A 24,231-nucleotide genomic window follows, 5' to 3' on the forward strand; every position below is an offset into this window, starting at 1 on the left:
ACCAGTAATATTAATTATATTAGAATATTCACGCGCGAGGAATCGTCTTTTTGTTGGGGTCATTAGTAAGGAACAGCTACGACGGCAATTTACAAAATGTTGTTTTCTATAAATATCATAAACATGAGTCCAGAAATGACGAAACGTTTTTCCGTCAACAGCTACAAATTGCTTGCCAAACTTTTTTTTATATTAATTTTTTTGCGTGGTTTTTTACTCCAAAAAATAACACTAACTTACTTTGCATTACAATCGGAAACGACCAATCACGTGCCAGGTAAACGTTTCAGAAATAAACTCTGAAATCACTTCAATGTTTTCAATTTCATGATCTGGTGCATAGTTTAGGAAAATACAAATTATATTAAAAGCTAGTTGGATTTTCCTGCCAACAAGATAAACTTCTCGTACCTAGCGAATTTTAAATTTTATTAGAATTTGGCATCACTGCTCTCCAGCATTCCTTAACACTTTGCTTAGCGTTTCCTTCGAGTTCAAGAAGATTGTCCGCACGTGTGCCTGTCCACCCGCTCTTCTCGCCCTTATTGAATCCTTCTCCATCGCAATCACGCACTCCTTCCAATCATATTCCGATGATTCGACGATTCCTTTCCGTCCATTCAGCCACCGCCGTGGTGCGTGTACCCTAGCTCTACCGAATGCATGTGAGCGTGTATCGACGGTCAGCAGTGTGCACACCCACCCCCAACATCAACTTCTCTACCTTAGCTTGTATCTCCACAACGACGACGACGACGACGAAGCAGAGAATGTGTGTGAGTGCGGCGCCTCCGGACCAAGTGTAGCGTTAACTTCTATGTTGTAAAATTGTGATGCAGTTATTAAACAACTTTCGTCACATGCATGAATTTCTTCCTTTCAACGCACAGCAGCAGCAGCAGGACGCGACGCGACGGCTAAAGGCTTCATCCTTACGCGCGGCACCGTCATTTCTTCGCCAACTTTCGTGGAAGAAAAGTGCGTGAATTGTTCGAGAGTCCGCGCGCCGTTCTGAGGTCCCTTTTCCACCGAGGAGGGGACCACCCCCGTCGCAGTTACACACACATCCCATCTCGTTAGCTAACCAGAAAAAAAGAAAAAAATCTGTTTTCGGCATTTTTTTGGCATTTCGTGATACCATTGCTTTTTGGCTTTAAATATCTTAGTTCAGTCAAAAGAAAAAGAAAAAAATCAAGTGCAATAAGATAAGTGCTTTCTAAAAAAAAATTCAAAATTTTCCCTTCGATCGAACAGCTACCGACTACCGTGCGGCTCCATTCGCCATTCAAACACACACACGCGCCAGAAGCGAAGCGAAAGAGAACAAATCAACCAGTGCGAAATTGTGATAATTGAGCAAAAGAGCAAAATGTTTTCGATTGAATCAATTTTAAAGTCTCAAATCTCCCAGAGGTAGTGTAGATAAGATTCCAGCAGGTTAGCACTGGTTTGCACCACAACCAACCAAACCAAAAAAAATCATAAAAAGCCAAACCAACAAAAACAAACGAACAAACCTCTTTTCCATGGTTAAATAATAAGAAAAAAAAATCGCCTAAAACAAAAACCAATCAAACTAATCAAAACCCAACAAAAAAAAACGAGAGTGCCAAACACGCAAGCGGGATATGATTTTTGTGTTTCACCTACGGCATTTGATGAAGACTCGGACCCCAGCGAGGGTCCCAATGTTTGCTAGTATTTCAGCAGTTTTCAGTACCCTAACGCTAGCTCTACTACGGCCAAACAAGCAATTGAACGCTGTCGAGGTGAGGAAAATGATCAACAACAACAACAACAAGAACAGGAAAAGGGCCAATCAATTTGAATTCATTTGAAACTCGAAAATTGTGCTAGGCGAAAAAAAACGGATGACGTTCTTCTATTGAAAATTTTAGAAAAAAAAGTGATCTTAGTTCGAAGTCGGTTTCCAAGTCCAAGGTAGTCAGTTCCATTTTCTAGAATGTGGGATGGGATGTTTTCTGTGAACCCGAGCAAACGGGTCCGTGTTTGAAGGGTGGTTGGAGCTCTTCCATTTTCAATCCTTGTGATAGGGGGAAAATCTTGAGTACGGATCTTGAAATACGACCTTTCTTGGCTTCGGTGTGTATTCGGGATTAGGTCAAATAAATCAGTTTCACAAAGTTATAATCTACTAAAATAGATTTTTTTATCGAATAATTAAAAATAACTTTTCACGCCCCTGGAAATGGTGTATTAATAGCGTCGAAACGTTGAAATTTTAAGAATACAAATTTCCCTTTGAACCTAACAAGAATGAAAGGCGGATTAGAATTTGTTCGTGATCTTATACCAACTATGCTCCGCATTAGTATTATTAATACATATAACAACTACAAATTGCTTGCCAAACCTCATAATTTTTTAAATTTTTGTTTTATTAATGCTGTTTCTCTGAGTGATTTTTAGCCGACATATTAAACTTGTCGGTATGAGTTAGTACAGCTAAAACGTGATTAGAAGCTAGTCCCAAAAATATTTTGAAAACAGGTTTTCATTTTTCATGATCTGCTGCATAATTTAGAAATATCTAAATTTTATAAAAAGCTATAGTTGGATTATCCTGTCGATAAGATAAACTTGATTCAAACGACAATTATAAATAATTCAACACAAGCAACAAGAAACCAGAAACAAGAAACAAGAAACAAGAAACAAGAAACAAGAAACAAGAAACAAGAAACAAGAAACAAGAAACAAGAAACAAGAAACAAGAAACAAGAAACAAGAAACAAGAAACAAGAAACAGGAAAAAAGACATAAGAAATTAGAAATTAAAAATTAGAAATTTGAAATTAGAAATCAGAAATTAGAAATTAGAAATTCGAAACTAGAAATTAGAAATTAGAAATTAGAAATTAGAAATTAGAAATTAGAAATTAGAAATTAGAAATTAGAAATTAGAAATTAGAAATTAGAAATTAGAAATTAGAAATTAGAAATTAGAAATTAGAAATTAGAAATTAGAAATTAGAAATTAGAAATTAGAAATTAGAAATTAGAAATTAGAAATTAGAAATTAGAAATTAGAAATTAGAAATTAGAAATTAGAAATTAGAAATTAGAAATTAGAAATTAGAAATTAGAAATTAGAAATTAGAAATTAGAAATTAGAAATTAGAAATTAGAAATTAGAAATTAGAAATTAGAAATTAGAAATTAGAAATTAGAAATTAGAAATTAGAAATTAGAAATTAGAAATTAGAAATTAGAAATTAGAAATTAGAAATTAGAAATTAGAAATTAGAAATTAGAAATTAGAAATTAGAAATTAGAAATCAGAAATCAGAAATTAGAAATTAGTAATTAGTAATTAGTAATTAGAAATTAGAAATTAGAAATTAGAAATTAGAAATTAGAAATTAGAAATTAGAAATTAGAAATTAGAAATCAGAAATCAGAAATCAGAAATTAGAAATTAGTCTGTGAAATCTACGTGAAAACTACAAACAAATCTGCAAAATTTCAGCAAAATGCTCAAAATCTGTGATCTGTAAAATAGATTCTGTGACCAAAAAAAAAAAATAGTTCGAAAACTTTGTGAACGTAGCAATCCTGATTCAGATCACAGCTGTTTCTCAGTTATTGCGCAACCGTGAAAATTGCCTTTGTGATTTTCACAGATGCCGTTTAGATTTGATTTAACACGCATACTTTGACGTTTCGCAGGCGTTCGTCAGGGGCATATGTTGCCTAGGCGCACTTTTTGAAAGATTTGTTCACAAAATAGCTTTTTCGCTATCGATAATAATTAATAAAAGCAAGCTTACGGTTAAGCTCTTTTTCATTTTTCTCTTGCTGGCACTATAAACTGGAGGTCACCTTGTTTTTGGCAGGTCGTCTTCATCTATGTTCTCGTCGACGTTGTTATATGTCGGATTGATTGCTGGGGAAAAGCCAATCAGAGTCGAGAATAGTTTACAATGTTCAAACATCGAAAAACTAAAAGTAAATAAACGAGTATGAAAGGGAGTCCGTTTGAGTTCGAGCACGCTATTGCCATTACGCGTGAACATTCTTTTTCGTGGCAGTAAATTAGTTTGCTTCCCTGTCTACCGCGTCTAGGAGGTCATTTTTTCTTTCGAGTTCCACGCGTTACTCGCGGTCAGATCATGCTTCTTACTTCTTGCTATCGCAGATCCCAAGTTTGATTCTGTTTACCTTGACATTTTGACAATTTCGCGCTGAAGGGGCGCTAGCTGTTGCTGTGGAAATACTAGGTACAGCTTTTACGGTGTGTAAGTTTTCATTATCACCTGAACAACAGTCGCATACATATTTGGTCAGCGTTTGTGAATCAGATCAGGTGATCAGTGGCTTCTGACCATGCTTTTTGGAAGTGAGCCGTTTGATTACAGAACGTGCAGGTGTCCTTAAACAATGCAAAACATTGCCTGTCTCATGGGAGAACCTTGTGTTTTGCATTGAAGAGTCAAGTAGGAAGGAATAATTCGATACAGCCGCATTCTCATCACAAAAGCACCATTTAAATACAATTCACAATTCACGGTTGTAAATATAAACGCGAGTGTATGCCATCGTTTGTGACTGGTTCACATCCCGGGTGTGCATATAAATGTTAAGTGAGCACGAGTAGAGTAAGCATACAAAAGGCAGTGTACGGTACGGACCACCTGTGATTGATTCACAACAGTGGTGTGAATATGAACGCTGCCTGTATGTCATCGTCGCTGTGATTGGTACCGTAGCTGGCAGGTACTTTACGCGGGTATTATCAAAATGCTGAGAGAGGTCAACCACACGGGCGTTAATATAAACGCTGAGTATATACCATCGTCTGTGACTGATTGACAACACGAGCTACACAATTCAATATTACAATATTTTCCATTCATCCGTTGCAACTGATTAAACATTTCATCATATCAATTCGAATGACTCTATATAGTAAGTACGCGGTGACAGATCGTGTAGTTCTATCTCGATTTTGTTCATAAACACAAGGCTATTTATTTGAATGCTGTCATGTTCAACGATATATAGTAGGTCGTCATGAAAAATTATTTTATTTGCCTGTCCCTCTCTGTTGAATATTACCAGTACGGAGTGCCTGATATGGTGGAACTGAATAAAGGTGATTTTCGTAAGCTTCAGTGCTCTGAGAGCCGCCAGTAAATGTTACTTAAAGACAATGGTCACGTCTTCACCTCTAATCTAATTTCGGTCATTGAAGCAAGTTTGAACAATTCTTTTAATCTCGAAAAGAATGATTTTCGCTAAACATAATTGACATTAAATGGACGCGATCGCACATCCTCCGATAACATTGTTCGATTTTCGAATGCCTCTACGAGCATCTTATCGACTTACGGCGAAGTTGCGTGATCAGTTTTCGTTTGTGTATCTAGTAAAATTTTAAATTAGTGGAGGTTGAACAGGTTACGTTATTGTTAACGGGAATGTTCCTCGATCTTGGTCACAGAATTCTTTTTGCAAAAATCCGAGCAGCCTCATGGTCTGTGACAAATTTCACAACCAACAAAACGGGCTCAAAAGCGGATAAATACATCAAAATGTGGCTTTTATACTACTTCTAGTGGGCCGTGGTGGTGGTGATTTCATACCCATTTCAAAAAACCCTGTCCAGCACTATGAGAAACAGGGAGTATCAGCGAATTGCACATAGTAAGTTTTGTGCGTGTCTGTAGGCTACGGGACTGTTACTGGCTACACAAACTGGGAAAAAATCCTATTCGCAGCCCCAACACGCCTTCTTACCTCACGGCTAACATCGTTATCACATGTCACTAATGTTCCACCATATATGAATCCGTCGACTAGCTCGTACCGTACTTCATAGATTTTCAACCCCGGGAAACAACACCATTTGAACTGCTTCGCTCTCTACCAGCTACCAGGTATTTTGTCTTGTCCTAGGTTATAGTTCTTTCGATTCTCGTAGCCTCGATTTTGTAAAGGCAAAAATGTCTCTTCCACAGCTCGGCAATCGACGCCATTGATTAGGCTGTTATCCGCGATGCGAAGAAGTGTATGAGATCTCGTAATGATGGTTTCTTTCCATAGCAGATCAGCTCTGCGTATCGCAACCTTCGCGCGCTATGTGGAACAATCGATTAGATAATGCATCGACCAGTTTCAATCCCTCTCATCAAGCGTTTCACTGAATCGTACGCTTTCTTGAAATCCACAAAACAAATGGTGAGTTCACAAGTTGTATTACGGAAATGTATCCAGGATTTGTCACAGGGTACACATCTACTTCGTCGTTGATCGTCGGTTACGAGATCCGCTTTGTCATTCGCCGACAAAAGAATCAGTTAACGGGAGCAGTTTGATAAACAGAAACCGGAAGAGTACCATATAGGTGGCAATGAGGATCGTTATGTCGTGATAGATATTGCATTCGAGTTTGTGATTCTTCAAGTAGATAAGGAATGTGAGGCCATCCAACAATTTCGTAGGCATTTCTTTTTCCATTCAGATCATCTGGATCACACAGTGGTTTGCTTTGAACAACTTCGTTGGTATGCTCACTAACATGCTTAACTGTCTCGGTAATCTTTCTGAGTTCTGACTTCATCGTGGACCCTATATATTTCGATTCGACAATGTTCAGCGAAATTCGGAGGATTTATGTTCTTGTGGACAAAATGAACCAAAATAAGACTCAATAAAATAGAAACGTAGAATAGCGACCCGAATATATATTCGGTCAAACTAGTCGTTTCTCATTATGCGCCTACCAAAATGGTAAAAGATGTTTCTTGAGGTAGTCGGTTTTGTAAATTTCTCCGTTGATGGTGCCTTTTGTGATTGAAATTTTGCTTCGCTTTCCACAGGTACAGATTGCTTGCCCAATAAGGTATTTCGACTTTTATTCGAAATGAGTATCTCTTTCGAATTTATCATTTTCGGAGTGAAAATCGTGTTGGTAGTATTAGTTGGAAGGCAGTTTTAACAAACATTTCGTGATTCATCACACAACAACCGCACCGTACCCCATCGATTTCCACCTCGAAACCAATACCATGTGGAGCTGCCGTGTACTTTTTCTTGTCATGGGTAATAGTAGATCCGTGGCATCTATTCAAAAAATGCCTCTTCCACAGCTCGGCGATTGACGCCATTGATTTCGATTTCGTCAGCGCTGCCAATAAGCATGTTAGATTTCGTGATGATGATTCCGTTCAGTCGCACATCAGCACCTTCGAGCGCTTTGTTGAACAATAGAATGGAGAGTATATAGACCTGCCTCAATCCATCTAACGTCAAGAACAACCCGGAAGTTTTTCCGACAGTTTGGACGCTTGATTCAGCGTCATGCAAATCATCAATCTTGTCGGAAAGCTACATTCAAGTATTACATGCCACAGTTGTTTCGTTTCACTGAATCGTACGCCACCTTCAAAGTCGCAAACAGATGGTGAGTCCGTAAGTTGTATTTCCGGATTTAGCCAACGGGCGCAGTTTGCTAAATAGAACACGGGAGTGTACACTGAGCTTCTTAAGCATATCATTTGCATTGGGGGCAAAATGAACCGAATTAAACTCAATAAAACACCAACGTAAAATAGCAACCCAAAGCCCACGTTGGCCAAAGTAGTCGTTTCTCATTATGTACCTACAAAAAATGGTAAAAGATGTTTCTTGAGAGTCTGTGATTGAAATTTTATCGTTGAAAGTGACTTGTGACGAAAATTTTGCTTCGCTTTCCGTAGGTGCAGATTGCTTGCCAAATAAAGCTTTTTTTACTTTAACTCACAAAGAGCATCCCCTTCGAACTTATCACTTTCGGAGTGAAATTCGTATCCTAGTATTTGTTGAAAGGCAGTTTTAGCAAATATTTTGTCATTCGTTCCGTGTAGTTTCTTAGCGTGCGTTGTTCTTGATAACAGTCTCGGCATAATCGCTTTTGGAAATTTGGAAATTTACCTTCTTCTCTTTGATCTTCTTAAAAAATCAACCGATCCTTGAACCATTTAGCAGTTTTTGAGACGATTGTATTACCGATGTTCAGCCTTTTCCAATGGGCAAATTTTTTTCACGTGTCTTCTTTTGACTCATTTCCATTTGTACCGCAATAAAACACACAACTTCAAAATTCACAGCATGTAAAAAAAACAATTCAGAGGGAAACAGTGCAAACTTGAACACCGTGACACTATGCAAAATTTACTTTAAGAAAGAAAAAAATGGATTCCGCCAATTTGTTCATAAGGGCACGCCATTTAACTTAGTCAAAGTTGCATTCTTGCGTTTCGAATTCGTCTCATCAGTAACTGTCATTAACTTGGCTTCGTTCATTTTCGCATTCTTATCAACTAACCAGAGCGTCAGTGTTTGCTTCCCGAGACATCAGTCGGGATCAGCTAAAGTTGCTTTGGGCGTTTACACAAGTTCGGTGACTATTTGGATCGCCATTAAGATTGGATTTTCGAATTCTTTAAAGCTTGAATTTTCTGTAAATTTTGAAAATAATATAAACTTTTGTTAGCAATTTTCTCAGTTCTGTTTTTCTTTTGAGCAATTTTTATTCCATTCCATTAAAGGACATAAACTAAACTAAATGGGACTTGAGGAACAGTAAAACTCATTAACTGAAGTTTTCTCTTTTGTACAAATCCGTTTTTTGCTACAGGAACGGATACTTTGCCGAATCATATTTTTTTTGAATTATTTTCGTGTAACATTTATTTGGTATATTTATTCTCTAAATTTTTGATTTTTTCGTCCATTTAGCTATTTCTCACATGTATTTTTTATATATTTCTTATTCTCTTTTTCCCCTTTTGTATTACTTATTTCCATTTTTTTTATAATTTGTTGAGTTTCATTTTTTTAAATTTACAGTCTTCTATATAATAATGTCTTTTCGATTTATTCGGAATAGTATTTATTCGGAATAGTATTAGTATTAGTTTGTCAAATTAGTTGGATTTTCAATGTTTCAAAAAATGTACAATGTTGGAAAACAATTTAAGACACTCGAACAGAAGCTTATTTTCCGAACTCACATGTATGTACAACACTCAAAAACATCATAAGAAGGTTAAATTTCTTCAGTCAAATAATTAAAATTGCTAAGGAGATTTTTATTTCATTCGCTGTTCTAATTTTGAAAGAATCGACTCTTATTATTGTTGAATACCTAACTGCTGCAGGCTCAGGGATAAGAAACAAATTAATTGACGTTTCGGACTACTATCAATGTTCCTTCATCGAGAGTGATATGTTTCGAGAACCTTTATAACCACATTAACGAAAAAACTTTTACTGATTCCCAAGATCGATAAAATATACTCCACCATACACTCGCCTTCCCACAGATCAATCAAGCTAGTGATGATCCCAAAAACAACCTAACAAATCTAAACCATTCATTTCAACATTCCCCTACAGTTCGCATCCACCCTATCTCTTTACTCGGCACACAAATTTTCCTTCCCCGTCCCATTCAGCTTCAGCAAGACGAAACCGGGTGGCAAACGAGAATAATCTTATCACCCCCTTCCGGAGAAACAGAAGAAGAAGAAACAGAAGACCACCCATCCCTACACAACCAACCACCCAGAAACATGAACCACCCCCCGTCCGCTTTTCTTATGCCGTTCGTTCGAAGTCTTCGTCGTTGGTTGCTTGGTCGGTCGGTCGGTAGGTCGGCCTCTCCTCGGTCGGTCGGTGAGGTGTTAGTTGTTTAATAAAAATTCGAAACCCCCTTTGCAGACTGGTAAAGTACGTACCGTACGGGTACGGTTAACGTGTGTGACTTGGCGCTTTCCTACTCCGGTGTCGAATAAGTGGGGAGGGGGGAGTGGGAGGATGTACGGTTAGAAAGCAGTTGTTTTAAAACGTTCCGACCGGGGGGTTTTCTTTACAAGTTTCTTACTTCGATTCGCGCGCTGACTGAGATTTATGTTCTGATGTATGGTTTTTCGTTTTTCTATCTGGGAAATAACCAACCTTTGCTGCTATTAAACACTGTTCCTTTGGAACTTTTGGCTTCCGCGGGCCTGGTGTCCCGGGAATCCCTTTCGCTGATGCTGGGTGGGTGGTGAAAGTTTTCATTAAACAACGAACGCGCTTCTAATTATCTAATTATGGGTGGTTTTTAAACAAATCACAGTCGCGCGAAACTGAAAAGTTTTCGCGCAGCATTACCATCGCCATTGCCGTTACTAATAACTACTATCACTACTACTACTACTACTATTAAATACTGCGGCTGCTGCCTACGACTAGCACAACGAAAAAGGGCGGTCGAAAGTTTTAAACAACACCTGATCGGGCCGGCTCAAAACGGAAATTGCAAAAATCTACTACTATCTGTTACATTTCATGATTATATGAGTCAACGCTAATAAAACTAGTCATTAGAATCTCTATCCAATTAAATAACCGAGGCCACAAGTGCCGCCCCCTACCGTTAGACAGCATTAATCATCGATCCTTTCGGGGTTCTGTCTCCGTGTGGTTCTCTCTTTTTCTCTTTTCCACAACCTTTCCAACACAGAGTCAGAATGCAGATTCAGCACGTACGGGACCTGTGTGCCGTGCCGGGAGCGGCCGCCGAGCTCAACTGCACCGGTGATATCCTGTCGGTGCAGAACCTGCTGCCGCAGTTGGCCCCACCGGAGAACAAACCGCACCAGTGCCAGCAGTGTCTGAAGAGTTTCTCCTCCAACCATCAGCTGGTGCAGCACATCCGGGTTCACACCGGCGAGAAACCGTACAAATGTTCCTACTGTGATCGCAAGTTCAAGCAGCTGTCGCACGTCCAGCAGCACACCCGGCTGCATACCGGTAGGCGAATTTTTTTACGAAATGATTTTGATTTGTTCCCAAATGTTTACCAGATGACTAATAGATTTATTTTTTCGAACTTTTTACTAAATAAAGGCAGGTGCGATGGAGGTTACCAAAAACAGAATTGCAAAAATCGAAATCTATCCTCTAGCGTGTAGGTCAGTATGGAAAATGCAAAATCTGGTATGTTTCGTCACTCGGTTCAGGGGTTTTTTTATTACTCTCATTTTGGGTTCGTCAAAGCCCTGAACCAAGTCGATGAAAATTATAACTGAAAGTTTAGGCTATCTTTAAATGGCTATTTCTCGTAATAGAAACTATATTAATGTGAATTTTATTCAAAATCCAATATGTGTCAAAAGGTTACATACCTTTGAACTTGGTAAAATTCAAGGTTTTTGGTGGTAGTTTCAAAGTGTATGGTTAACGTCTCATTCAATGCCACCTAGGGTAACTAATAACAGATTTACAGCTGTTCGCAATTTTCAAGAATATTTTTTTACAAGCACTTGAAAATATGAAATTTATTTTATGGTATTTAGCTTGAGACTTCAACTGCATACTTAAGAAAAATAGCGAGAAAAAAAATAATTTGAACGAGTCAAAATTATAAAACCATTTTACCAATAAGATCAGATAAGGTAAAGAGACTTTTTTGGCCCTATTAGGGAGGTTGCCGCACTATTTCAATAATTACGCGTTGAATACGAATAAATTATGTGTCTTTGCTTCGTTCCTTTGAACTTCTAATTAACGGCTTCTAATAGGTAGGGTATTAATAGAAACAAGACAAAATAGGCTCATTGCCCTAGATCTTAATTTTACATTTCTCCAACGCGTTTATAAATTTATAAGCGGACTAACCTTTTGTTCTATAAAGCGAACGATGAGACACCAACTGTAAACTGTTTCACTGTCGTCGCATATTATCTATCGAATAGCTCAACGCCAACTGCTACTAGTGGCCGGTAGCGAAACTAGCTGATGACTGCTAATTTTGAATGAGCTTTCTCCTTGGTGAATGATCATCACGAAGATGATTGCACTCTCTTATCGAAAAAAAACACTGAGCGCTACAAAAACACTAATAGCTTAAATGAAGCTCTTATTTCTTCCATCTTTTCCTTCTATAAGCACTTTTACGCTCAGCGATGCCATATATTTTTGTGAAATGTCTGTATCAGAATAATTAAAATGTCTGTAAAAGTCTGTAGATGGTTGTGTAAATCCTATTTACACTAGGTTATTACTTTAAAAGTAGCTTGAAATTACAAAACTATTGTGAAGGAATCGCTCGAATTCGGATACAATTGTTCTAGTGTAATTTTGTTAAACACTGTTACTCTTTTGAAAGTCTGTAGATTTCTGATTACGTCTGTAGGAGACCATCAAAAGTCTGTAAAATACAGACATATCTGTAAATCTGGCATCGCTGTTTACACTGGTGAAAGCAATGGCTGCCAAGTGAAATAACCGATCGTAACCAACAAAATGGCCAATTGCAAGCTATCTATTACGAACACTATCACTGAAAAGCATTTGCTCATATGTAACGCCATTTTTTCCTTTCACAAGCACTTTTTTGCACTGCTGAAAGCAATCGCATTTCAGCTCTTATAGGCCATTGCTTAAGAAGACTGTCTCGAAATCTAAAACGATAACTTTTCACACAAGCTGGCCAACAGCAGCAAACTCTCCCGTAACTTTCTTCAGCGACCGGTCTCAGTAGAAACTGCTAGATTAAACCTAGATTAAAACATCGCGGAACAAACACTAGATAAACGAAGACTGCATCATCCAACTAATCAGGATGGATTTCTGTATCAAATGCAGTTTATTTCGCTTTTTTCCGTAGAGGAAAAAAGCACACACGCGGTAAGAACGCGAACGCGATTTATTCACCACACGCATCGCAGTAGCCGGATCTAAATTGTCTGAACTGAACGGTACACGAGTAGCGAAGCGAAAGAGAAAGAAAGGGGCAAACGGTGATTTGTTTCTCTAGCTACGCGAAAGCTCCGAGTGTGCGATGTCGGCTGAACGCTAGCGCGATGTTCGCGCAGATAGCGGCGCTGTTTTGTCCAGTGTTGGCAGAATGTATAGATTTATTTGGGGGAGATGCGATTATAATTTTTGCTGTTATACTAATTGTAGATTCTTGTTTAAACAAATTGATATAGATTGGTAGCTGGTAAAACTAGTGAAATTAATTCAAAATATTCTTCTTAATAGAAAAATACTTCGAGTTTTGCTAAAATTATAGTTCGCAAAAATTCGGATAATGTACTGTCATCCAAACTAAATATAAATATTATTCACACAGCAGATTCGAACGACATTATTGCTTTTACAGGAAAGTTTGATGATTTTAACAATCTTTAAAATAGCCACAGCCGTATGAGAAGAAATTATAGTACTCAACCAATTGAAAATCATTTTTTCTGACAGAGTAATGATGTTAAGCAATTTTCAGAAAGGGGTACATCATGGGATGAATACTGCTGCTGATAGGCAGTATCAATTACAATTTTTTAAGTGTTCTTGCAAGTCTACAATGATCAGATTTTAATAGTTTTCATAAATATACTTTTCAGATTCTCGATTACTAGAAAAAGATTTTGTCATTGGGCAGAAAATTGATTAAACGACACAATTTGGCGCTCCAAACACCATCTACTATCGGCACAAAATGGAACAAATTGATTGAATTCTGCCTAACGAGCCCGGTCAGAAATTCAAAAGTGGTATCTCATGTAAATTTCTACTCCGTAGCGCTGTGAATGATGCGATTAAACAAAAACAAATAAAATATTGATCCACAACAATTCTCATGATTTAGAGCGCGTTACTAAAATTAATTGCGCTTAAGCTACATGCGTATGCGATTCGTTGCTAAAAAAAGTGATGATTTTTTTAGCAAATCCATAATATTTTCAAAAATGGAGAACGACGAATATTCGGTAGTTCTTTACAAATTATCACGCCTTGGTGCTTCTGTATAACTGCTGGTTTGGCTTGACTCGTATCTAACTGGTGTACCTGTTTTCCACTGCGCTTTCCAACGCGTCTGAAATTTCTTAAGGCAGCAATCTCGATTCCATATTGTTTATTCTATTTTTCAACAATGAAACGCTGCCTCTACAAGATGAAAGATGTATTCAATTTTGAGTAGATTCTTGTAGGTTTGCTATCAAAATTCGCAGCTTTTTTCAAGTTGTTCAAATTAAAGTTAATTAAAAATAAAATTCGTTAAGTCTACTTGGCAGGTGATAAATCGAATTACAAATACAAATATGGTAGAAACGAAATATAACGATTCCAAACTTGCTAAGTTAATCGATTTGCGAACGTCTTGTTAGCAACGAATAGAATATGGGTATGGTTTACGCGATAAAATAATTGCACTAATTAAGCTACTGTTTGGAAATATGCTTAGTAGACTGTCCAGAAAAATGATGAATTTTTGAGAACTCGATCGGCCCACCCCTGAGTCGATTCCTAGTCTCACCAGGAGTACTTGCACCAAATTTGAAGCAAATCGGACAAGTCTAACTACCGGAAAAACGTGCCTGAAGTTTGTATGGCATTTTTCAACAATTTACATGGAGAAAACCCACTAGTTCGTACTTTCGCCGCTAGGAAGCACTGTATGCATCGTATTATCACTGTAAGTGAAAATAAGAAAGATAATTTAATTGTCTACAACTTTGCCGTAGACTGCTAGTCAATCTGGCTTTGGTAAAAGAAGTTATTAAACTTTTAACGAAGTGATGTCTGAGGCAGTTTTGCACGGGGCCTAGCAGTGCAAGGTTGTGTATCAGTACTCGATTCCCGCGAGCTATACAATTTTGTGAACTAATCGTTAGATTTAGCTGATTAGTATGTTTACAAGAATTGTAGTAAATAATACGAGTTCTGTTTTGGTTGGAATATTTTAGTTCCATCTGTGACTGCATAGAGGGCACCAACACTAACTTTACATAGAAAAGAGATAGAGTATCAAGATGTTCGGAAGAAATACTGGAAATTTTCTGTTCTATAACTTTGTAGAAGACACCAAATTTCTATCTCTCCGTTCACAAGTTAGTGTTGGCGCCCTCTATGCGGTAACATGCGGAACTGAAATTTTCTAATCAAAACATGACTCGCATTATTTACTATAATTCTTCTTAACACAGCATTGAGCTAAACCTAACGATTTTTTCACAAAAATGTTTAGTTTGTGTGAATCGAGTACTGATAGACAACCATGCACTGTTAGGCCCCGTGCAAAACTGGCTCAGACATCACTTCGTTAAAAGTTTAATAACTTCTTTTATCAAAGCCGGATTGACTAGCAGTCTACGGCAAAGTTGTAGACAATTTTTTATTATTTTGATTATAGAGGTTTTAGCCTTAGGGTCATTCGCCTCTTTCCGGGTTAGAGAAATCTCTTTTGGAAAAATCTCTAACCCTATGTGCGGGGTTGGGAATCGAACCCAGGTGAGCTGCGTACAAGGCAATCGATTTACCAACTACGCTATGCCCGTCCCCTTGTAGACAATTAAATTATCTTTCTTATTTTCACTTACAGTGATAATACGATGCATACAGTGCCACCTAGCGGGTTTTCTACATGTAAATTGTTGAAAAATCCCATACAAACTTCAACCACGTTGGTCCGGTAGCTAGACTTGTCCGATTTGCTTCAAATTTGGTGTAAGTACTCCTGGTGGGACTAGGAATCAACTCAAGGGTGGGCCGATAGGGGTCATTTTGTCCTGTCACTCTAATGCTTAGCTTCGGTAAACTGCCCGTAGTTGCACTTCGTCATTGACCGAGTGAATGAAAATGCCCAATGAACTAAAAAATGATGCTTGGGAAAATCATTCTCACTGTGTATCTGTGATTGACTCAGATATTTTCATAAAATGGTCAGTAGCTACGCCGGCCGCGTCCAATGCTCTTCTACCGGGGAAGGGAAGGAATGTTAGTTCGACACTCGTTGTTGATGGAAACAGAGACAACCTATGCATCTCCACGAGCATCACAGGAAAGGAATTTATGTTAGTAGGAGAGGGAAAAGATTGGATGATGACTTGGTAGACAATACGATCTTAGCAATATGCACGAAGGACGATTGCGATTAATTTCCGAAAATTTTTATCGAACAACGTGAATTCCGGGCAGTCTGCCATCGCAAGTGTTTCTTTTTAGTTATACTTCAACGATCTTTTTCCGCTTTTTTTAATTTTATTCTTGCATTAGTTTTCAGTTTTCGTTTAACTTGAGCGTAAAAGTACAAATTATTCGCGAACAATTTAATCGAAGGTCGTAAACAAACCAAAGCTACAACAGGAAACTATCGATTTTATTCGTGAAAATAATATGAAATAATTTTGAGCGGCCTAAAATACGCAAAAAATACACTAGCAGCTCCACGTACGCCTCATTTGTCGGCATGCGGCCACAGATCTTACCGGATCTTCACCAATGCCGCTTCCGTTCGAAACGAAACTTAGCTAGACTCCAACCGCAACTGATGTCAAAATGTACGAAACCATACCCAGCTCCGGGTTTAAGTAAAAACGACACAAGGCGTCTCTTACCCCGGTTGGCATTGCGGGGAGGTAACGGATAGGAGTTCTGTATTAGAGGTGAATGGTAACAAAGTGTGTTGCGCAAATACAACTTTCCCAACCAATTTGATTGACGCGTATCTTCCGATATTGTTTGGAAATATGAACCAAAAATTCGATGATTAAAACGAAAATAGACAACTTGATACTCGGGCTTTTCATGGTGTTATAGTTATAGCTACTCCAGTGAATTGTGAATTTTGTTTTAAAACGGTTACTTTAGCTAATTATGCTAATTACCAAGTATGCAAAACACATATTAGGGACCATTCATTAATTACGTAACGCAAAAATTTCGCAAGATTTACTTTCCCTCCCCCCATGTATTAAATTGTCACAAATTTCTTTGCCCCCCCCCTCCCCTATTACGTGTCAAATAAAAAAAAAATTCTTCAGTAAAACGTAACTTTCTAGTTTACTCCCCCTCTCCCACTTGTCACAACTTGTCGAACTCCCCCCCCCCCCCCTAAACGCATTACGTAATTTAATGATTTTTTTACTTCAATTTTGAACAAATCGGTTAATGAGAACTCGAGGTATACTGGAACTTCTGAACAATGAATATATTTTTCTTATAAATCCGAGATAAATGATGAGAATGTATCTATCTATCTATCTTACTTCTATCTTCTTGCTCATCACAAGGACTCCGTTGCGAATATCCGAGAATATGTTCAATTGTGAATTGGCCTAAGATGGAGCTGTCGAATTGCACAAAAAGTTTTTTATGTTGCAAGCGATCTGTATTTTTTTTATTAAATCTGGAACCGTCTACCAACAAATCTACATTTACGAATACCTCCAAAAGTGACTTCTTGAGGTCTCATGAAGGCCTGACACTAGCTTTATGATACTTTTGCTTTCCTAAATAATGATAAAAATCTCAATATTCCAGAACTTCACTTTGTCAGAAAATGTAGGGCCATCGAAAGCTAAAACTTCGTAAAATCGCACTCCTGGTCGTTTCTTCAAAATCATCCAGTGCAGTACTCTACGCCACTCGTTCGAATTTGCACCGCTCATATGGTAGTCGGTATTTGCTAGCATTTCTGTTCTCCCATCCATTCTTCTTCTGGATCACCGAGGGATCCCCTGTCGTAGTGTTTATTATATTTGTTACTCATAATAAACATCTCGTTTGCAATTGGTATTTAACCCAATTATGGGAACGTGTCTGATAGGTAAAGTGGAGATGCCAACTTGTCATTAACATTTCGCAGTGAATTTTTTCACATTCATTTGGGATATCTTTTATACATTTGTACGCTTCCTTTGTGTTGCAAACTTTGAAAATGATTATTGAAGTGTTAATAAGAAGCATTACTCCCGATGGCCGGCTGTTCGGAGTTCAAATTGTTCGTTTCGAATTCTCGGTAATTGATCGCGAGCGACTTCGTACATATTTCTTAGATCATATTGTCTATAGATGAATAGACCTCTATCATATTCCACGCGGCTTTATCCTTTCATAACGCCCCACGGAAGAATAGTTTTTAAAATGCCTATTTGAATGGATTTATATTTCTACTGGAGTCCGCACATCTGAAAACTTTGATCTAAAAAGAAAAGACAAAGCGCGTGAGTACTTAGCTAAATCACAATATCTACCAAGATATATTCTGATTCATTTCCCTACCTACTAACACCAATCCTATCCTGCGACACTTGTGGATGATGCAGAGAATTCCTCGGTCACAAGTGTTGAACTAACATTCCTTCCCATCCCAAAATTGAACTGCATAGGCGTAGCCATCTACGTTATTGATTATACTACAATCTTAGTCTCTTTAGGGTGCACGTTGAGTATGATGAACTACTCCCAAATATCATACAATTGGTTCAATATGCAATTTCAACAGGCTTTGATCAATCACGGGAAACTCACGGGCGGTCAACTAAGCTAAGCTAAGCTAATTGTAGGTACGCTTCCTTGAATCGCAATGGCTTTAGTTAGTGATGATGAATCGTGTAAATTTCGACATCGAAGATCTTGAATGAATAACCAATTTTATGCTCAATGCAGTGCTACATGTTATTTCGGTCAGCGCTAATGGTAAACTTCTTCAACTAAATTTGTAGCACAAGGTTTGAACCTGCTAATGGATGAGTTGAGATACATTTAGACTTATTTTGAGTTTTAGGAAAGTTCCTAATTTGTCAACAGAAGGACGAATCTTGCGCTGATTAAAATTAATCGGCATTGTGAGAATTCGCACCAGGTCAATTATTTAATATTCACACGGTACTCGTAGCAGGAATATGAACAATGATTCTGTGCTTTATAGATTTGTAAAAAAAATCTTCGTGCGCTTGATAGTATTAGTTAGCCCCGTACGATAATGCACTTAGAGTAATCGCCCCGGGCAAAGACCAAAAGCAACCTAACACTCAAATTGTAAAGGTTTGGTTTTGCAGAGTTTCGGATTCTCCTCGTCATTAACCTAAACGCCAACTTAATGCTAGTTAGATTAGTTCAAACCAGCACAAAATTGGCGCTATTTAGACACTAAAATCCAATCAGTCACACGTTTGCCATGAACAACCGTGTGGTATCGAGTTATGTGATAATTCAAATTGTATTTAAATTTACTGGTGCCAGATTCTCAAAATAATTCTTTTTCTGTTCGAACTGTGTTGAAGCGTCTGGAGTAACGGATGGACGAGTTGCTGAATCTATAAATTCGCTTATCCGAGTCGGATAACAAAAAAATCAAAAATCATTGATTCAAAATTGATATGGTTTCGAGGTAGATGTAATCATCAGTTCTGTCGATCATGTTTACAGAATTAAATTCGCCTTGTGACATTCTTGTATTTATTACACAAACGCTGTATACCGAAAGCACTTTATTCTCCAATTTTTAATGTGTAGATCTTAATCTATGACAGCAGCCGATCAAATAAACCTAGAATATTTACAATAGTTTGAATGCAAAAGAAGATGAAAAGACAGTTGAAGTCTAAATAATTAGATTTTATCAGCTTTCATTATTATTGCAAAATCATATTTCGTCGCCAACTGAAATGTGCCTGGAAGCACTGCTTCACCAATAGTGAAATTCATTTACTTACAACTGCAAGGTAAGGCTCCAGCTACGAACCTTATTTATTTTTGTGAGCAAATCTTGCCTAAAACATGAGTTACAGCTGTTTATAGATCACATGGGCATGAAGCCGTTAAACATTTAAAAATAACGTAATTATCACACTAACCTCCAGTTTTATGAAGTCCTCACCCGTAAACACTTTCCGTGTCACGGCTTGCTTTTTACCGGATACCACTTCTTAAATGAACTTTCAGCTTAGAGAATTGCACTGTATCATTGAGAAACACTACCTGCTTATACAAAGTGAACATTTTTACTAACAGAAAGCTTCTACACTCATTTTTGCACTGACGAAAGCGATCCCTTTGAAACGAAACCACGGATTGAACTTTTTCTTCCGATTGCAGAGGCACATTTCTTACAAGATGGCCACCAGCAAACTTTCTGCCGCTAATTATCGGCAAAAAAGCACAAATTGCTTGAATATAGCTCCCACTTCCCTATAAGACTTTTCACGATCACTTTTTGTACCGATGAAAGCAGCCCTGATGCACTGATTATACCGATTTTAGACCTGATCTTAAAAAAAACTACCAGCAGCAGCAACATTCTCACTCGTGATTTCTTCATTGACCGGTCGAACTAAAAACTACTAGGCAAACCTAGCATTTATTGTCACGGAACGATCGCGAGTTGAACGAAGAATCCATTTTGCTATTAAACACGATGCATTTCTTTCAAAATGCTTCAATTTATTTCGCTTCTTTTCCTGTAGAGGAAAAAAGCACACACACGCGACGAGAACGACTGCGAAACAATACATCGCACGCATCGCAGCAACCGGATCTAAGCCGACTATGGACTGAACGGTACGCGAGTCGCGAAGCGAAAGAAAGAGTGACAAAGAGGCTTTGCTTCTCACAGCCCCGTGAAAACTGTTTGTTGCCTGAAGCTGCCACCAAATGCCAGTAGCGCTAGCTACGTTTCAAATGTTCAAGGTCTGTTCACATGAACTGTATAACACTGTTTAAAAGTTGGATTCAAAACAAGTAATTAATAACAATATATGAGAAATTACGCTTTCTCTTGCATCGCTTCTTCTCCACAAAATCCGAACGCTTTTTTCGCCTGAGTGCTAGTTAAGCACATCAAAATGAGGTTTGTTTGCATTCGATAAGTTTCAGGTCGAGTTAACAACATTGGCTCGTAGCGATGTGAATGTTGCTTAAAGCGTGTTCGCTGTCATTTTTGACAACTAGCCGAGCCAGAAAGCCAGCTTATGTTGGCTTCACTCATTTTTCAAAGAAACGTCAAAACATTCACCCTCTTGGCTTCTCAAGCCAAACAAAAGCTCCGAGTACGCGATGTCGGCTGATCGCTCGCGCGACAGTCGTGAAGATAGCGAAACTTTTTTAACCAGTGTTGGCAGAGTGTGTGCATTAATTTTGTATTTAATGCGGTAGCTAACTGTAGATGTTTGGTAAAAATAGTAAAAATTTGTTTTCATTCTCTTGTGAGGTAGTAGATATAGAATTGGTTAATATATTGTAACATAAAAATACCATTTTTTCTTAAACTTTTTAAAGCATACATTTGTTTAGTTGTTTTTACAACAACCAGTTGCATCATTGATTTTGATCATAGCTTTTGCAGGTAGCTATGAACATTTTATCGATCTATAAAATCGTCACTTGCGAGTGTATAAAGTATACAAAAAATACTTCGGGTTGTTCGAGGAGACTTCAAATTTGCATTTATTCTAAATTTTAGACTAGACTTCAAATTTTAAGATTGGACTAGAAGGCTTGACTTCAAATTGGTTGGACTGCAATAAACTGAATACAAGATTTTAAGAATAAACTATGTTTTAGATTTTAAATAGAACTTTAGATTTTGCGACAAGTCGTTAGACTATTTTTTATACTAGATTTCAGGCGACATCAGAACGAACTTCAAACTAGTCTTTGGACTAGTTTTTAAAGATATGAAGACTAAATTTTAGACTAGAGTCAGCATCTAAAAAGCTGAACTTATTGGCGAGGCAAAACCTCCTATTTGAACCAAACGATTTATTATCAACAAAATATAGCAATGGACAATTGTTTTTTCAATTTCTCAAAATATAAATTACTGTTACTTAATTAAAAACTAGCCGATTGAAAAAAAGATTACCCACCAAACACTTTCAGGAATTCTTTCTCATGGAGTTATGCTCATTTGAATTTTTAATCTGATTTACATAAAGCAACATAACCACAAACCAACGAAACCACAGGCATTCTCGACGAATTTGGTTCCAGCTCTCATTCTGACAGCCCTATCGTCGACAGAGTTCGCAACCCTGCCAACGTTAGTCTCTGCCCGATTCTTGTCAAACCTTTTTATAGTTCTGCATTTCTTAAAACCCTAACTAATCTTATTGAACCCCCCGGCCTCGGTCTCGACCCCTGGCAAACTAATAATCTCTAGGTGAACGCCCGTACAAATGCCACCTGCCGGACTGCGGTCGTGCGTTCATTCAGCTGTCGAACCTGCAGCAGCACTTGCGCAACCACGATGCCCAAGTCGAGCGGGCCAAGAGCCGACCGTTCCATTGCAATCTGTGCGGTAAAGGATTCGCCACCGAGTCCAGCCTACGAACGCACACTTCCAAGGTGAGTTGGTTGTCGTCGTCCAGGCAGATTCGAGTAAACGTTCGTTTTCTTCTCTCTTCTAGGAACTTCAACTACATCTCGGTGTTCTGCAGCAACATGCTGCTTTGATTAGCAACTCGAACAGCGTGACGTGCAATGTCTGTAGCAAGATCTTCCTGGGCGTGGACGCCCTCAACGAACACATCAAGTACTCGCACAAAGAAGTGGCTGGTGGGTATAATTGTTTGAATAGTGGAATTCCGTTGCAATGCAATTACCCAAACCCAGATTTCAAATTTAAACCTTTGATTTCTCCACCACTACAGTGAAGCGAAGAGTAGCGAACCATCCGTGTCCGATGTGCGGTAAGCACTACGTCAACGAGGGCTGCCTGCGGAAGCACCTGTTGACGCATCCACGAACGGCCGGAGCCGGGCCTCCCTTCCGCTCCAATCTACAGATGTGGCCCTGCTCGGTGTGCCAGGCTGTGTTCACTCACGAATCCGGTAAGTGCTGTCCGTCTGTTTGTCCATCCGGAACTGCTTCATATTAACCGACAACACCATTCTAGGTCTCATCACCCACATCGAGCACATGAAGATGGATCCGAAGCACCAGTTTGCCGCCCAGTACATGTTCACCAAAGCGGTCGTTGAGCAGCGCGAGAAGGAATCCAATGCGCTCGGGTTGGGAAGCAGCGGTTCGCATCCGATGATTTCGGTGAAGGAGCTGACGCAGAATAGTATTTCACCGTTGAACTATTCGGAGAACTCGTCGACTATGGGATCGGAAAAGAATGGCGAAGGTGGCGGAGGTGGTGGCGGAGGAGGTGGACCCGGAAGCTTTGAGAATCATCGGTTAACGAATGCGGCGGCAGCTGCGGCTGCCGTTGCCAGCGGTCACGGCAATCCGTTCGGGATGGTACCCGGTGATAACAACAACAGTCAGTTTTCGCGTATGATGATGCTACAGGAGCCGAAGTTCGACCCGGATTTGATGTTACCGACGGATGGGACTTCGTCCGCCGTACAGGCAGCAGTCGTCAACTTGGCTACGGCGATGCGCATAGGACAAAGCTTCAAAAACAATTCGATCCACGGGGATCACCTTGGCCAACCGAGCATGGGACCGCTGAAGAAGAAGAGCAATTTTATCAATTTTAACGAAATGAAGTACCCACTGGCGAATCGACAGAACTACTCATCGGTCGATTCGCCGGTTGGTGCCGGCGGTGGAGGTGGTCTCGGTTCGGGTCCGAACCCCTGCGGTCCATCGTCCGAGACGGCCATCCGAATTCAGCAGGCGGAAGCGATTTTAAGATCTCAAGCGGAAGCGGCTCTTCGGCTGGCCGTTTCACAGGCTCAAGCCGTAGTGTCCTCCAATGCCGGAGGAGGAGGTGGCGGCGGTGGTGGGCATGTTAGCAGCCACATAGGACACTTGGGGAATCACCCGTTGATGGGCAGGTGCAATGATGAGAATCGATCAAACGAAAATTGTCCCCCCTTTGATCCGCACGGGGATCAACTGAGGGCGGTCATGAGAGAACATCACGCTCACCAACAGCAGCTGCAACAGCAGCACCAGCAGCAACTTCAGCAACAGCAACAACAGCAACAGCAGCAGCAAAATAACGATGAGTGCCATCAATACTCGCAGAGTCCGGTGCCGAGGAACGGGCTGGACCTTACCGACGAGTTCCTAAAAAGTGAAAACGTACTGAAAGGGTGAGAGTAGATGTAAATTTTGATGCCATATTATATTTAATTTAAATCAATACAAATCAATGGGACGAAGAGGAGACAAGCGGCAAATACGGTGCAAGAGTTAGTAGAGGAATTAGGTACGAGAAGGTGGAATAGGGGGAGGGGGATGGGATGAGAAGGTTCGAAGGAACAGAGGATAACCGAAAACCTACACATTTGATTATTATACGATAATCTGGGACTTGAATGTGTGAATCAATAACTAAATGATAAAATAATAAAAACTGATGCATTATGCCATATTATAAAGTAGGCGGGGTGTGTGTGTGTACTTGATTCATATCACAGCGAAGAGTTGCCCTGGGAACTGTTTTGTTCGCCTACTTGTGAGTGTCTAGCAGTGTTCGAATTTCAAGGCTCATTT

The 24,231-nt window shown here is 39.0% G+C and overlaps 1 protein-coding gene across 1 annotated transcript; it reads left to right on the top strand.

The window, feature by feature from the left end:
* The first annotated feature begins 219 nt into the window (after positions 1–219).
* Positions 220–24,119, top strand: LOC131690468 (zinc finger and BTB domain-containing protein 24). The gene is made up of 6 exons (XM_058976263.1): positions 220–1,413; positions 10,514–10,803; positions 21,941–22,125; positions 22,188–22,335; positions 22,431–22,610; positions 22,676–24,119. The coding sequence occupies exons 1-6, from the start codon at positions 1,370–1,372 to the stop codon at positions 23,830–23,832; spliced, it is 2,004 nt and encodes a 667-aa protein (XP_058832246.1). The 5' UTR covers positions 220–1,369; the 3' UTR covers positions 23,833–24,119.
* Positions 24,120–24,231: the final 112 nt, after the last annotated feature.

This window comes from Topomyia yanbarensis, chromosome 1, assembly GCF_030247195.1.
Source record: "Topomyia yanbarensis strain Yona2022 chromosome 1, ASM3024719v1, whole genome shotgun sequence".
Lineage (NCBI taxonomy): Eukaryota > Metazoa > Arthropoda > Insecta > Diptera > Culicidae > Topomyia > Topomyia yanbarensis.

Bases quoted from the DNA above. Each gene is read 5' to 3' on its own strand.
- LOC131690468 (XM_058976263.1), top strand. From the start codon at position 1,370: ATGTTTTCGATTGAATCAATTTTAAAGTCTCAAATCTCCCAGAG. The intron at 1,414-10,513 runs GTAGTGTAGATA...TTTCCAACACAG, and splicing joins AAGTCTCAAATCTCCCAGAG to AGTCAGAATGCAGATTCAGC. The intron at 22,126-22,187 runs GTGAGTTGGTTG...TCTCTCTTCTAG, and splicing joins TACGAACGCACACTTCCAAG to GAACTTCAACTACATCTCGG.